The sequence below is a fragment of the Anarhichas minor genome, unplaced genomic scaffold (genome assembly GCF_050575085.1).
Source record: "Anarhichas minor isolate MPS153535 unplaced genomic scaffold, ASM5057508v1 ptg000063l, whole genome shotgun sequence".
Taxonomy (NCBI): domain Eukaryota; kingdom Metazoa; phylum Chordata; class Actinopteri; order Perciformes; family Anarhichadidae; genus Anarhichas; species Anarhichas minor.
The window spans coordinates 117,661-130,400 of record NW_027466509.1 but is presented as its reverse complement, the minus strand read 5'-3'; the positions used below and the strand labels follow the sequence as shown (position 1 = coordinate 130,400).

The window sequence follows — 12,740 nt, the reverse complement described above, 5'->3', positions numbered from 1 at the left end:
AATTTGATATTTTATGGGTCTCGTGCTCGAGTCTGACAAAATTGCTCGCTAGCGCCCCCTATAAGTTTGACCGGCGGCGCCTCTCACCCAGTAGTATGTCCGATTTACTTGAAATTTGACACACATGTCCAGCTCCGCCTACTCTACATATACACATTTTTGCCACCTCCTCCTACACGCTGGGTGTGATTGGTACCAAATTTGCTGTGGATCATTATTGGATCTATATCATCAAAAGTTACAAAAAGCTTGTTGATATCTCATTGCACTAAGAATATATGAACCAATGGCCGTGGCCTTCTACAGCAATATATATAACTTCAAAACCATGTGGCCTATCATCACGAAATCTGCAGCATATGTCCACATTGTGTTCTGTAACATACCCTCAAATTTCCATTCCATACAACAACTAGGGGGCAATACAGTAATACAACCATTTTTATTCATTTTTCATTGTTTTCAGGAGTTGTACTTTAACAAATTCCTCCCACAGAATTTATGCGATCGACTTCAAATTTGGTCAAGATGATCTAAAGACATGTCTCTTGGAACCATGCTAAAAAACTAACAGGAAGTTGGCCATTTTGATTTTTGTGTGAATTTTCCCTTGACTTCTAGTCGCTATACAGTACTGTGTGCCATCTTCATTTACTATTAACCTGTAACATATACACAATATTTCCACATCTGAACAAATCTCACAAGTGTTACCTTTATTATAACATAACAACTATTAAAATAGACCTTGTAGTTACAGATTTACAGTCTTTTTAGTATGGGTATGCAATTTTCGAGCAGAGGCCTAAAAATAGGGCGAGGGCCCAACGGGTTAACAAACTCCTCCTCGAGACTCCCTTTCAAATTTGGTCATTACAATCTAAAGACCTTTGCTATTAAAAGTTACTCAAAGCTTTATGTTTGATGGAATGGTGTAGCGGCCATTTTATGTGATTCGCCACAACAAGCTGATGTAACTCCACTGGACTTGCCCAAATCTGTCCCAAACTTGCCATACTTGATAACAGTCAAGGCCTGAGGATGTCTACGAGCCAATTTTCACTCATCGTCATAGCGCCACCTACTGGCAACAGGAAGTCAGCGATATGTGACAAACGGCATGCGATTTATATGACATTTACATGATGTGGTCTGCACTTGATATAGAGCAACATAATGCATGTTTGCACATGTTCTCTAGCACCACATAGTGGATACAGGAACTATTGGAATATGTGCACTACATGATTTCCAACATCACATACTCCAAGCATTAAAAATACGTCTAACTTTTGGGCGCGCTGTCTGATGGTCGCAGATATTTATGGCCGCATCTGCCGGCGTCCCACCAGTACCCCCGACGTGCGGGAGGATGCGAGGGCCCGTACATCGCTGCTTGCAGCTTTAATTTATGTTTGTTTCTATAAAGGCCAACATGCCGTTTATTTACATATAGTTTATATTTAGTGATTTATACAATTTCATTATTTATCTCTGGTCATTGATTTATCCCCATGACAGACAATCATATATCTCTGTAGTGAATTCTATTCAACAGACAAAGGCACCCGTCTTTTCTTTGTAGTCATTACAGCACTTGTTGAATTACCAATGATGCAATTGAACAACACATTTCCACACGTGCCACTGTGAAATCCTTATAAAAGCAAAAAGAATCCTGAGGAAGACGTAAGTAAAACAATAATTTATCTGTCTGGATTGTAATGACGATTCAAAAGAATTAACACAACCAGTACTACAGTACATTAACTGCAACATTTTGCCTATCATTGAAGCTGATGTATCAGTTAGTGATAGTGGACATTCATTCATTTCCAGTGGTAATACCAACCCTCTGTGATGTGTCATCATACATTCAAATATATTTTTTGTATTTTTCAGGAGTGTTTTGAGTGTTCTGTAGTGTAAATTTAGTCTGAGGATCCACTGTACATATGGAATTCATACACATAAATCCCGGAGTATCCAAAACAAAATAATTCTATTAAACCCTCAAAAACATCCAGCAGTCCATTCCCACACACTGCAGTTCAATCTCAGTAGTGCACAATGCACTCTGGCTCGCTGCTGCTGCTGCTGCTTTGTCTCCTCCGCTGCCGTCCGCCGCCAGACTTCCGGTTGACTCCTTCGGCCGGGTTGAGGACCTCCTCCCCCGTCTCGATGCCCAGAACCTGCCTCTGCACCAGCTTGCAGTAGAGCCCCCTGCCGGCCATCAGCTGAGCGTGAGACCCCTGCTCGGCCACACGGCCCCTGTCGATCACGACGATGTTGTCCGCCCTCTCCACCGTGCTGAGCCGGTGGGCGATCACCAGCACCGTGTGCTCCCGCATGATGTCGTTCAGAGCCGTCTGGACCTGCGGCAGAGAGACGCCGGCGGTCAAACAAAGTGGTCCCTGAGACAGCTCAAAGTTCACCAGCGCAGCCTTTTTACTTACGATGTGTTCGCTCTCCGCATCCAAGGCGCTGGTCGCCTCGTCCAGGATGAGAACTCGAGGGTTGCGGATGAGAGCTCTCGCGATGGCCACCCGTTGTTTCTGCCCCCCGGACAACTGGGTGCCTTTCTCACCAACATCTGGGGAACGACATGGAGCGATAACTCAGCTGCATGACTTCATCTTTACTAGGCACTTCCTTTTTGTTAATAAAACAATAACATGTACGTAGGTACCCATAGTGCTTTTCAATACTAAGTAATATTTGAGATGTTATTGGGGACAAGATCCCGCTGAGCCTAAAGGTGAACGAGACCAGTGTAGGGAGGCTATTGTGAGGGCGATAGTTTAAATTCTAACCCTAAAATAGTATTTGACTCGGGTAAGTATTGCCAGCAGTGTGCGAGATTCGGGCCCTTCTCGACGCTTGAGACCCCTGAAAAGCATCAACAGCAACATTTTGAGGGGGTCTCTGGAAAGAACGTCACTAAAATGTACTTTTAAAGCTTACTATATCCAGCAGTAGTTGTTAACCATCGTTGATATAAATTTCTGTTCCAACCACATCTACCGCCATCAAAACAGGAAGTCAGTCGAGAAGTAGTAAAGTTGCTTAATTTGATTGGCTGCCTCGGTCATTTGTGACATTGACGAGCGGTGCTGAAAAGTTGAGAATATTTAAACTTTTATACGCGTCTCAAAAACCCCAGAAAAAGGTGTTGCACGAAGGAAGAGCGCAGCGCACACTAGGTGCTCCATACCGTAGGAAAACAATGGTTTAGCGGGCGACACGTTTCTAGTCTTTTTTGTTGAGGAAAAATATGAATCAGCCCCTCTTTATCAACAATACTGCCGATTGTCTCCTGTAATGATGACCTGTCTCGTAGCCTGTAGGCAGGGCCTTGATAAAATCGTGAGCATTAGCCTTGGTGGCAGCCTGCACCACATCCTCCATGGGGATGTCAGTCAGGCCGTAGGTGATGTTCTCCTCCACCGTCCGGGCAAACAGCACAGGTTCTTGGCCCACAAGGCCTACCTGCAGAAACACAGAAACAAACAGATGGTTTATGTGTGAAAGACACTTAAAATAGCTCCCGACTAAAGTTTGAAATCCCTAGAAAACCCTGACTTACAATAAGCTAAGTTGCAAAGTACTGAGGGACAGACTAACGCATTATTAGTCGTGGTCTTTTTATTCGTTTGATCTGATGACAATACGTCTCATCATTAACAGGGACATGTATCAATCACACTGCTATAGACTGACCTTGGAATGGAGGTAGTCGTGGCGCAAGGCGTGAACGGGCTTTCCGTCTAGCAGCACCTGGCCCTTCTGGGGAAGGTAGAAGTTTTCCAGCAGACTCACACAGGAGCTCTTCCCGCTGCCTGAAGGTCCCACGAGGGCGGTGACCTCCCCGGGCCTCAGCGTGAAGGACACCCCCTGCAAAACACATCCATTCAGGAAGTAAACTTGAGAAAGTTGATAAGCAGTATCAAAAAAACAAAAGAAAGGAAGTGGGGTGGGTGTGGTGCTCGATTCAAGGCTATAGGACAGGGGTCCCCAACTGGCGGACCGCGGTCCGGATCCGGACCCAGACGCAGTTGCATCCGGACCCAGGACCTAAAATCGATAGTTCGGAATCATACATATTAGGCAGCGAATTTGTACTTTAACCGGCGCATCTTATTTAGCCTTTACGGTACTTGTTCAGCAGTGCAGGACACACCGACCAATGCGTTGTGAATCACATCACGTGATGCAGCTCAGCCAATCAAATATGGATATTCTGACAAGTTTCCTGACTCGAGAGCGGTTTACACACACCGTGACACACGGGGAGAGACGAGGAAATAGAAACAAGAGCAGGAGAATTGTGCTAATCAGAGAAGTTATCTCACATGACGTTCTCCAAAAAGAGAAACGAGTTCAGAGAGAACAGCATTTATAAGCAAGAATGAACAGAATCTTATATGTTAATTCTTCCCACAGGCAGTTAAAACCAGCATGTCTCATATGTTCAGAAACCGTAACTATTGATAAAAGCAGTAAATGAAGCGCACTACGAGGCAAAGCACAACTCTTTTGAACAAACGTATCCTCTCACATCTAAATGAAGACACAGAAAATAAACCTGAGAGCCCAAAATGACCAGAATCCTAACACAGTAATTCACTGACCAACGATGATGTTAACATAGAGAATATAACCACAGATAAAGTCCTGCTCACTGATTTCTCTTTTTAAATGACAAAAATATAATATTGTGGCTTTTTATTGACATCACTTCACGCCTGAATGAAGTGAATTTAAAGCTGCAGACAATTCAGTGAAATGAATTTTTCTAAAATGAATTACTTTTTAATTCATCTTTTATTAAGATGCACATTCTTGAAAAGCTTTCTGTTATGTCAGTTATTCTTTAATCAGACATTATTGTACTTGAAAAGAGAAGAACATTTATGTATTTCTATGTATTATTTATAATCCATCCAGTTAAATTTGAAAACTGAGAATAATAATTTGTTAAAATATAATTGATGTGTACTTTCTTTGTTACTACTAATAGACTTCTTGAATATATATATATATATATATATATATATATATATATATATATATATATATATATATATATATATATGGCACTAAATAGCACGAGTTAGATATTATTGTAATGTTTCGGACCTTTGCCCAAAGAGATTTTCTCAATCTGGACCTTTTGGAATTTTAGTTGAAGACCCCTGCAATAGGACAACTGATATTTTTGGTGTAATCGATTGCTGACATTGTTTGCATATAGAGTGATTTTATTATCTTCAAATTTAAATGTTACCACATATATTATTCAAATATAGTAATACAATTTAAAAAATGATGATTCCTCCACAACTGCATCCCTGACATGGTACAAAACCTTGTATAGTAGCTTTAAGATAAAAAATACTTAAAAAAGGGACAGAATCAAAAATACATATTTTTCCTCACACCTGTAGTGCTATTTATTAATCTAGATTGTTTAAGTGTGAGTCGTCTAGTTATGGACACACCACTGAACAAGCTAACGTCAAGCCAAGGAGGACACCTATTATGTCCACCAAGCTGGACTTTGAAGCAATTTTCATGAAAAAAAAAGCCAAACGGTGGAATTAAAACTGCCGGGTCACATGATTCCATTGGGACGATATTTTTGAAGGTAAATTTTACTTCCCAATACGAATCAGAATCATTAGGTCCTAAAAGTTGTAAAATGCACCAATTGCCAAGTTATTCTCCTTCCTCCGTTCACGTGAATGAGGCTGGACCGGGAGGCAGCGCTTAAATGAAACGCCAGTGTGCCTGCTCGCAACAAGGTCTGATGATTATCTTGAGTAACCAGGTGATGATTTCTGGAACGAATCGTTGCTGTTGAGTTTTTAAAATATATTTTTTTGTCGCTTTGAGCCCCACAAACCAAGTGCCTTATAATCCCAATATATTGGAGAGAAGCCGATATCTCCAGAGCTAGGCAACTTACAACAAAACTATCTAAATTGATAAATAGCACTAAAGGTAAGAGAACAAATGTGTATTTTTGATTAATTTGGGGTGGACTGTCCCTTTAATGCAGATTTGAAATAAATGGCTCGCACTCATTTGTGCAAACACATGCGACATAACAGTCTAACCCTGGTATCGTCTAATACTGATCTGAGTGAATTAGAAACACTTGACCCCGCCTGGAGCCAAACCGATCGGTTTTGAACAGTGTGAAGAGTTATACAGAGTTTATCAACGCACGGCGGCGCACGATCCCTCGGAACGCACCTTGAGAATATCAATGTCGGGACGCGTCGGGTAGGCAAACGTGATGTCTTTAAATTCAACCACACCGGCGCACGTGTCTGGAGCCTCTGTGCCCTCTGCCAGGTGTTCGGGTTTCCTGTCCAGGTACTCGAAAACTTTCTCGGCAGCCCCAACTCCCTGCATGAGGCCCGTGTACACCGATGCAATGCTCTGGAAGATGAAACCGCACACACCGTCAGTTAGAGGGGATTTGTGGCTTCAGACACGCGTGAAAGAAATGAATAAAACGGATGAAATACCTCCAGACATTCCCCCAGTTCGAGCATGTATATGAAAAAAGATATCAAGGCACCGCCACTCATCTGACCGGTTACTACAAGATGGCCGCCGTAGTAGAGGATAGCAACCTCTAAAGCAAGCTCAGAGATCTGAAAAAAAAAAAAAAAACACAAGCCCACACTGTGACACGCAGGTATGAATGAATCACTAGTATTTGTACAGATTTGGAGCTCTACGTCTTCGTCCAAAGGGGCCGACCGCCGATACCTACCGAACTGGACCACATGTAGCCAGCGTAGGCCAGGGCTTGTTTTTTGTTGAGCTGGAACATGACCAACAGCTTGCCGTAGTAGGAGTCGGCCTCCTCGCCCTCGTTGGCGAAGCTCCGCACCGTCCTCATGGCCGATATGGTCTCCTCCGCCACCTTATTGGCCTCCGCGAGGACCGTTTGCACCTCTTTTGTCAATTTCTGAAAAAAAAAAAAAGAAGTCACAAATAGAACTTTGAATTTGATTTTATCTGCCAATGAAACGCAGACGTAAAAAAATCTCCTTCACCTTATAGTAATCGCCATACAATTTGGAGACGAGGCTGAGGAAAGGGAAGCCCATGACGGCCACCAGCGTGAGCTTCCAGGAAATCCCGAACATGAAGATAGAGAAGCCGGCGCCCTTGACCACGCTCCGCAGGAAGATGTTGATATTCACGGAGATGAGGTCGCTCACTTGGGTGGTGTCGGCCGACAGGCGTGAAATTATGTCACCTGCAGGGTGATGCGGGCAGGTAACAACATTAAAAGAGCATCCCTTTTGTCGGAGAAGCCCCGCCCCCTGCGGCATACAGGGGGAGAAATCAATAATACAGGAGGGGTGGATGTATAGTGTTCCTATATCACCTGTATGGTTTTCATCGAAAAAGGCAATTTCCTGCCTCATCAGAGTTCTAAAGAGATGGTTCCTGAGCCGGAGGTTTAACTTGCCGAACATCAGGGTGAAGACTCCTCCGCGTACCCCCATCGCGAGAGAACTGAGGAGAGGGTGAAGGTGTCGTAAGGCATTGCAGTCTGGTTTGGCATAAGGGACGTCGCGGCTATCAATCTAGTGGAGCGGCTTAGCCACATGTCATTATATATCATCACGCTCTCCTTCCTGACCCCCCCTCCTCTGTGTGCTACCCAACGATGTCAAAATGCCAAAGCAATTATAAATTCTGTTACGATAAAGAAAACAGTAGAATCCTAGTTTGCGATACTTTGGTGTAAACAAATACCCGTGTCACCTTTTGTTGATCTGTAAGTGTCTCTCTCAGGCAACTTGTTTTAGTTTGAAAATGCACACAATGCTCAACATCAAAAGTCGGGATGTTCCGATATCAGGTTTTCACTACACGATTATTGCGATATCTATAGAAAATGTGCAAAATAAAAATATTATAAAGCTATCAGTCAAATTAATTCGATTAAAAATAAAAGTGCAGGGAGGTGGAGAAAGTCTGTAACTGTATGTATAAAATGATTTAAAGGGCCAGTGTGTCAGATTTGGCACCATCTAGTGGCGAGGTTGCAGATTGCAACCAAACTGAAACTTCTCTCGTGTGCCAAGCGCATTGGAGAACTACGGTGGCCGACACAAAAAACGCATTTGTTTTGTCTGTTCTGGGCTTCCGTAGGACACGGTGGTGCAACATGGAGGACTCTGCGAAGAGGACTCGCTCCCTATGTAGTCATAAATGGCTCATTCTAAAAGGTAACAAAAACACAATGATTATTATTTCCCGGCAATTAATCACCAAAGTAAACATCATTATATTATTATATTTCTGTCAACAAATTCCCCCCCGAAATGCTGCACACTGGGCCTTTAAGAGAAAAAGCGCCGATTATGGGCACAATATTATCAAATGTGAGTTACTAACATGATATCAATATTTGATTTCTTAAACAACCTTCGGATACTCACCTGGCTAAGGCCAGCATTGCCAGTATGATCACAGGCTTAGCTAAGTACTCCATGCTCTGGTGAACCACGATGCCGTCTATTGCTTCCCCATAGTAGTAAGGTATGAAGGCCTCACCTGCAGGTTCAAAGAGAGAGGGGCCCAAATGTAATGGAAGGGCCGTCCACACACAGGTGTTTTGGGGTCTTTGTGGAACTGACTATTCGTACGTGGAATGAGCTTTCCTACGGGTCATCAATTATTAAGATGCTTCAGGACAACTTAGACAATCATAACCTCTGATGTTCAATACAATTAGGCTGAAACAACAAGTCACTTAATCAATTACTTAATTGACAAAAAAATGAATTTTGTTTTTTTGGTCGTTTTATGTGATATATATATATATATATATATATATATATATATATCTTGAAAAGAAAAAAAACTAATTCTGAAAAAAAGCCCCCTTGGGATCTAGGAGAATGTCCCTTACATTGACATTTATTCTATTTTTCTTTATCCAAATGATTAATTGATAAAATAACGCAGACTAAGAATAATAAACGTTAAAAAGTAATGAAAGTAAGTTGCAGATATTGTTAAAAGGCTCATAATTTACTCTGTTAGGGAGTCGCATTGAGGGCGAGGTGACATTTTATGGAGCACCGAAATAAGGAGGGAAAATAAAAGCAGTTGAATGCTTTAATTTTGACATTGAACTCCTGATGAGAGCAGGAGCTAAGTGTTGTGTAATCTGGAATGAGTAACTGTCATTACGTGTGGGCTCAGTACTCCGCTGTTGAGCTATTGCACATCCTGAGATCGGACGGGTTAATGCTCCTACGTCGAGGACACTCACACACGGCAGAGATGAGGAGGAAGAGGACGGCTACAGACAGCAGCCTACCATCCTTCCTGCAGTAGGTCAGCAGACGTCCGAGTGTCGCCCCAGAGCCGATCTTCTCCTGGCTTGTCCCCTTCTCCTCTTCCTCCTTCTTCATCTTCCTCTCACAGCCAACCTCCTGCTCCTCCTCACCAGCTGCCCCCAGCAGCCTTTCAGTGTCCTTACAGCCCCGTCCTCCCCTACCGCTGCTGCTGCCACCGTTGGGACTAAACTGGGACTCCTTCCCCAGCAGTCTCCAGAGCAGCACGACACACAGAGAGGAGGCGCAAGTCCAACATATCAGGCTCAGGGACCAGGGCTGGTGGGTGAGAGGCTCCAGCTCAGTCAGCATCAGCAACTTAGTCAGGGCGTAGGTGATGAGGATCAGGGAGATGAAGACGACGGGGGTGGAGAGTTTGGCGACCCTCTGCGGGCCGTCCCGTCTATTCCACGAGACCCCTATGGAGGCTCCCAGCAGGAGGGAGGCTCTGAGCAGCACAGTCCCCCAGAGGTCCAATGCCGACTGGAGAATGTGTAAATTCAGGACCTCCTTTTTGAACACGCCCAAGTGTGATCCGTGTGTGTACAGGACCGTGGTGACAATCACGTCCAGTAGGACGTACAACACGGTGCAGCTCACAGCTACTTTGACGCCCATGCTGATAATCAGGACAGAGTTACACACAAAGTTATCACAAGCACTACAGGTGTTCAACTAGTCCAGGTAATAACAACTCCACTTCAAGTGGACACAATGAAAAACACTGCCCGAAATAATTTATTGTAAAATCCCACGGAAGAAGCTGAAATGACAAAACCAAATAGTAATATTTTGATTATTAATTTACACTTACTTTTATTCTGAAGGGTGCACTTCCGGTCTTGACTGGCTCTTTAAAGGGGGGCAAAATACGAGGTAGTCCTACAATAAGAAGTTAAACGTGAGACGTCACTGAGCTGTCAATGATTGTCCAGTAAATGTTGCACTAGCTTACATCATTAGCTACCTAGCTACGTAAGTAACGTTACAAACGTTCTTAAAGCCCTTACTGTCCAGCCAGGTGTTCACGTGAACATAAAATCAATATAGTCTTTCTCTATTCACTACAGATACACAGCAACGTACACGGGGTTCCCCCTAAGAGACGGCATCCACCTGTAAAACTGCGTCAAGTTAGGTTTGACAGAGAGGGAGCCGACATTGGAGTCAAGAAGTGGACACCGGTATCAAAGATCGTCTCTGCTACAAGAGGTTTACGACTTGGCAGCGCTGACAGCCACGTGTGTCTGTGCAGAGGCAGCATAGAAGTACATTACAAATATATCCGCATTAGATGTAAATACAAAGTTGCTCGTGGAATCAGGGAATTCAGTGACAGTAAAAAAAGAGTTCATACTCTCACATTTTCAGCCAGCGTCCCGATGTGTTTAAAACTGGACTTGACGTTTCACACTTATCCTATAATTTGGAATTCCGCATCCGCTCCGCAAATTTTTTATTGTAATCTGTGTAAAGTGTTCCCGGGCACATTCATACAAGTCCCATAAATTAAGAGACGCACTCCAACGAGGTTTAAGTGCATGTAAAACGAGGCAGGAGGAAACATCTTTTGTGTTTTACCTCTCTGACCTCAGTTGTTGCGGAAGTAAACGTGTGTAGCCCCTCCCACCAGATATGTTAGTGAGTGTTCAAGAGCACAAATTATGTTAAAATTTCCGCAATAGGAGAGGAAAGTGAGGTTCCGTTAAACTCCAGTTAAATACAACAAATGTAATACTGTTATGATATTGGTGTCCAAATGATAGTTTGTCACTATAAACTCATAACAGGGTACTAAAAATAGTACTTTAAGTTCCTGTAGGAGCAATGGAGATTCATAGCATTAATACTAATTGATTAAATGTGAGATTGGATTTCTCAGAAACTACAGGTAAAAGCAGATAATAGTATTTGTGCAAGTGGTCTAACAAGTACTTAGTCCAAAAATGTAAGGTTAATAAATCACTTATGTAAAAAATGTTTTTTTTATCCCTTGTCAAAGTTTTTATGAAAAGGTTTATTTATATTCTCCAAAAGGAACTTTGACATTGGCTAATTCCAGAGGTACACAGTGAAAGAAGTTCGTAGTATTTGTGCATGTAGTCTAAGTAGTACTAAATCCAAATACTCTGATCCTTAATCGCAACTAATGGAAGTGAAACCACACGCCATTCCCTTACTTTGAAATCCACATTTCCTTGGTAGTATTTGCGGTAGCTTTAAATTGGCTGAATATATAAAACTGTACAGACGAATCTTCGGTTTGAATAATTAAAGTACCTCTGTTACATTTACTTGTGAGACTGTACTCAAAAGTCACTTCGGTCATATCCAACAGTGTTGCAGGAGTGAGTCCTAAGGAACAGTGTGTGGGATGTAGGTGGATTTATTAGCAAAAATGTATATTATATTAATAAGTATGTTTTCATTGTGTGTAATCTATGGAGCCAAATCGAGGCCAATAGTTTTGATCATTTAAAAAAAAAAATTGAAACTGAAATGCCGTCACTCATGATTACACCCCTCTCAGATCAAGGCCAAAAGTCTGAAAGTGAAAAAAAGATTTAAAACTGTAAAGAAATAAGATATGAATCTGAAAACATAAAATCTGCAACTGAAAAATACAAGACTCTAAACTTGACTCTAAATGGACCATAATGTACTAAATGAACATCATGCTGTATTGAAGAAGACTTGAAACTAGAGACTGAGACCATAAACTCATGTTTACAATGTTTACTGAGGTAATAAATCAAGAGAGAAGTAGAGTCATTTTCTCATAGACTTCTGCACAGTCTGACTTAGTTTTGCAACCAGAGGAGTCGCCTCCTGATTCTTGACTCGCACAACTTTTAAACTGGCATCTTATGTGTAATTCATGGCACAATTCAAACAGGATAGAAAAATATATATTTGTCTCTAACGATCATGGATATCTTTTCTGAAAAGGGGCGTGACTTTGACTTCCTATTCGGACTGTTAGGGCTTTCCGTCCACATTGCACCTTTAAAAAGGGTGAACTAAACATTTTGTGACACAAAAAGCGCAGCTGTCCCATTCCAAGCTACTATAAGTAATCTATAAGTACTATAAGTAGTATAGTATAAGTACTATAAGTAATCCAGCCCTCTCTGACGAGACGTTTATCTCCTCCAGCCCCCCACATTTCCTGTTCCTTGCTGAAAATGAGCTAGAGTCTGGTGGATTCAAATGTCAGCTAAACATTCTTTCTGAGAACTCCACTCAGAAAGGAAAACAGTAACATCAGACTCTTTTTAGGTGGCAGGAGTGAAAATTAGTCGTCTTTAACATTTGTTGTGGTCTGGTTTTAGAACGATGAAGACAGTCGGAGAACAATTAGAT

At 42.3% G+C, this 12,740-nt stretch overlaps 1 protein-coding gene across 7 annotated transcripts; it reads right to left on the bottom strand.

Moving 5' to 3' along the window:
* Window positions 1-421: 421 nt before the first annotated feature.
* On the bottom strand, window positions 422-10,972 carry abcb9 (ATP-binding cassette, sub-family B (MDR/TAP), member 9). 7 transcript variants are annotated; one of them, XM_076078129.1, is made up of 13 exons: window positions 10,464-10,972; window positions 10,192-10,259; window positions 9,314-9,996; window positions 8,475-8,589; window positions 7,412-7,542; window positions 7,074-7,279; window positions 6,788-6,985; window positions 6,537-6,665; window positions 6,259-6,447; window positions 3,721-3,894; window positions 3,330-3,489; window positions 2,457-2,593; window positions 422-2,375 (listed from the first exon to the last, which is right to left on the bottom strand). In XM_076078129.1, exons 3-13 carry the CDS (start codon window positions 9,993-9,995, stop codon window positions 2,058-2,060), a joined length of 2,439 nt encoding a protein of 812 aa, XP_075934244.1. In that variant the 5' UTR covers window position 9,996; window positions 10,192-10,259; window positions 10,464-10,972; the 3' UTR covers window positions 422-2,057. The 7 variants fall into 7 exon arrangements, with proteins under 7 accessions (XP_075934244.1, XP_075934243.1, XP_075934241.1 ...); XM_076078128.1 differs by having other exon boundaries at window positions 10,494-10,972; XM_076078126.1 differs by having other exon boundaries at window positions 10,192-10,624; window positions 10,735-10,972.
* Window positions 10,973-12,740: the final 1,768 nt, after the last annotated feature.

Coding starts and splice junctions, on each gene's coding strand:
- abcb9 (XM_076078125.1), bottom strand. CDS start 9,995: ATGGGCGTCAAAGTAGCTGTGAGCTGCACCGTGTTGTACGTCCTACTG. Junction 3,895..6,258: donor CCGACATTGATATTCTCAAG/GTGCGTTCCGAG, acceptor TGTGTTTTGCAG/GGGGTGTCCTTCACGCTGAG. Junction 2,376..2,456: donor ATGCGGAGAGCGAACACATC/GTAAGTAAAAAG, acceptor TCTCTGCCGCAG/GTCCAGACGGCTCTGAACGA.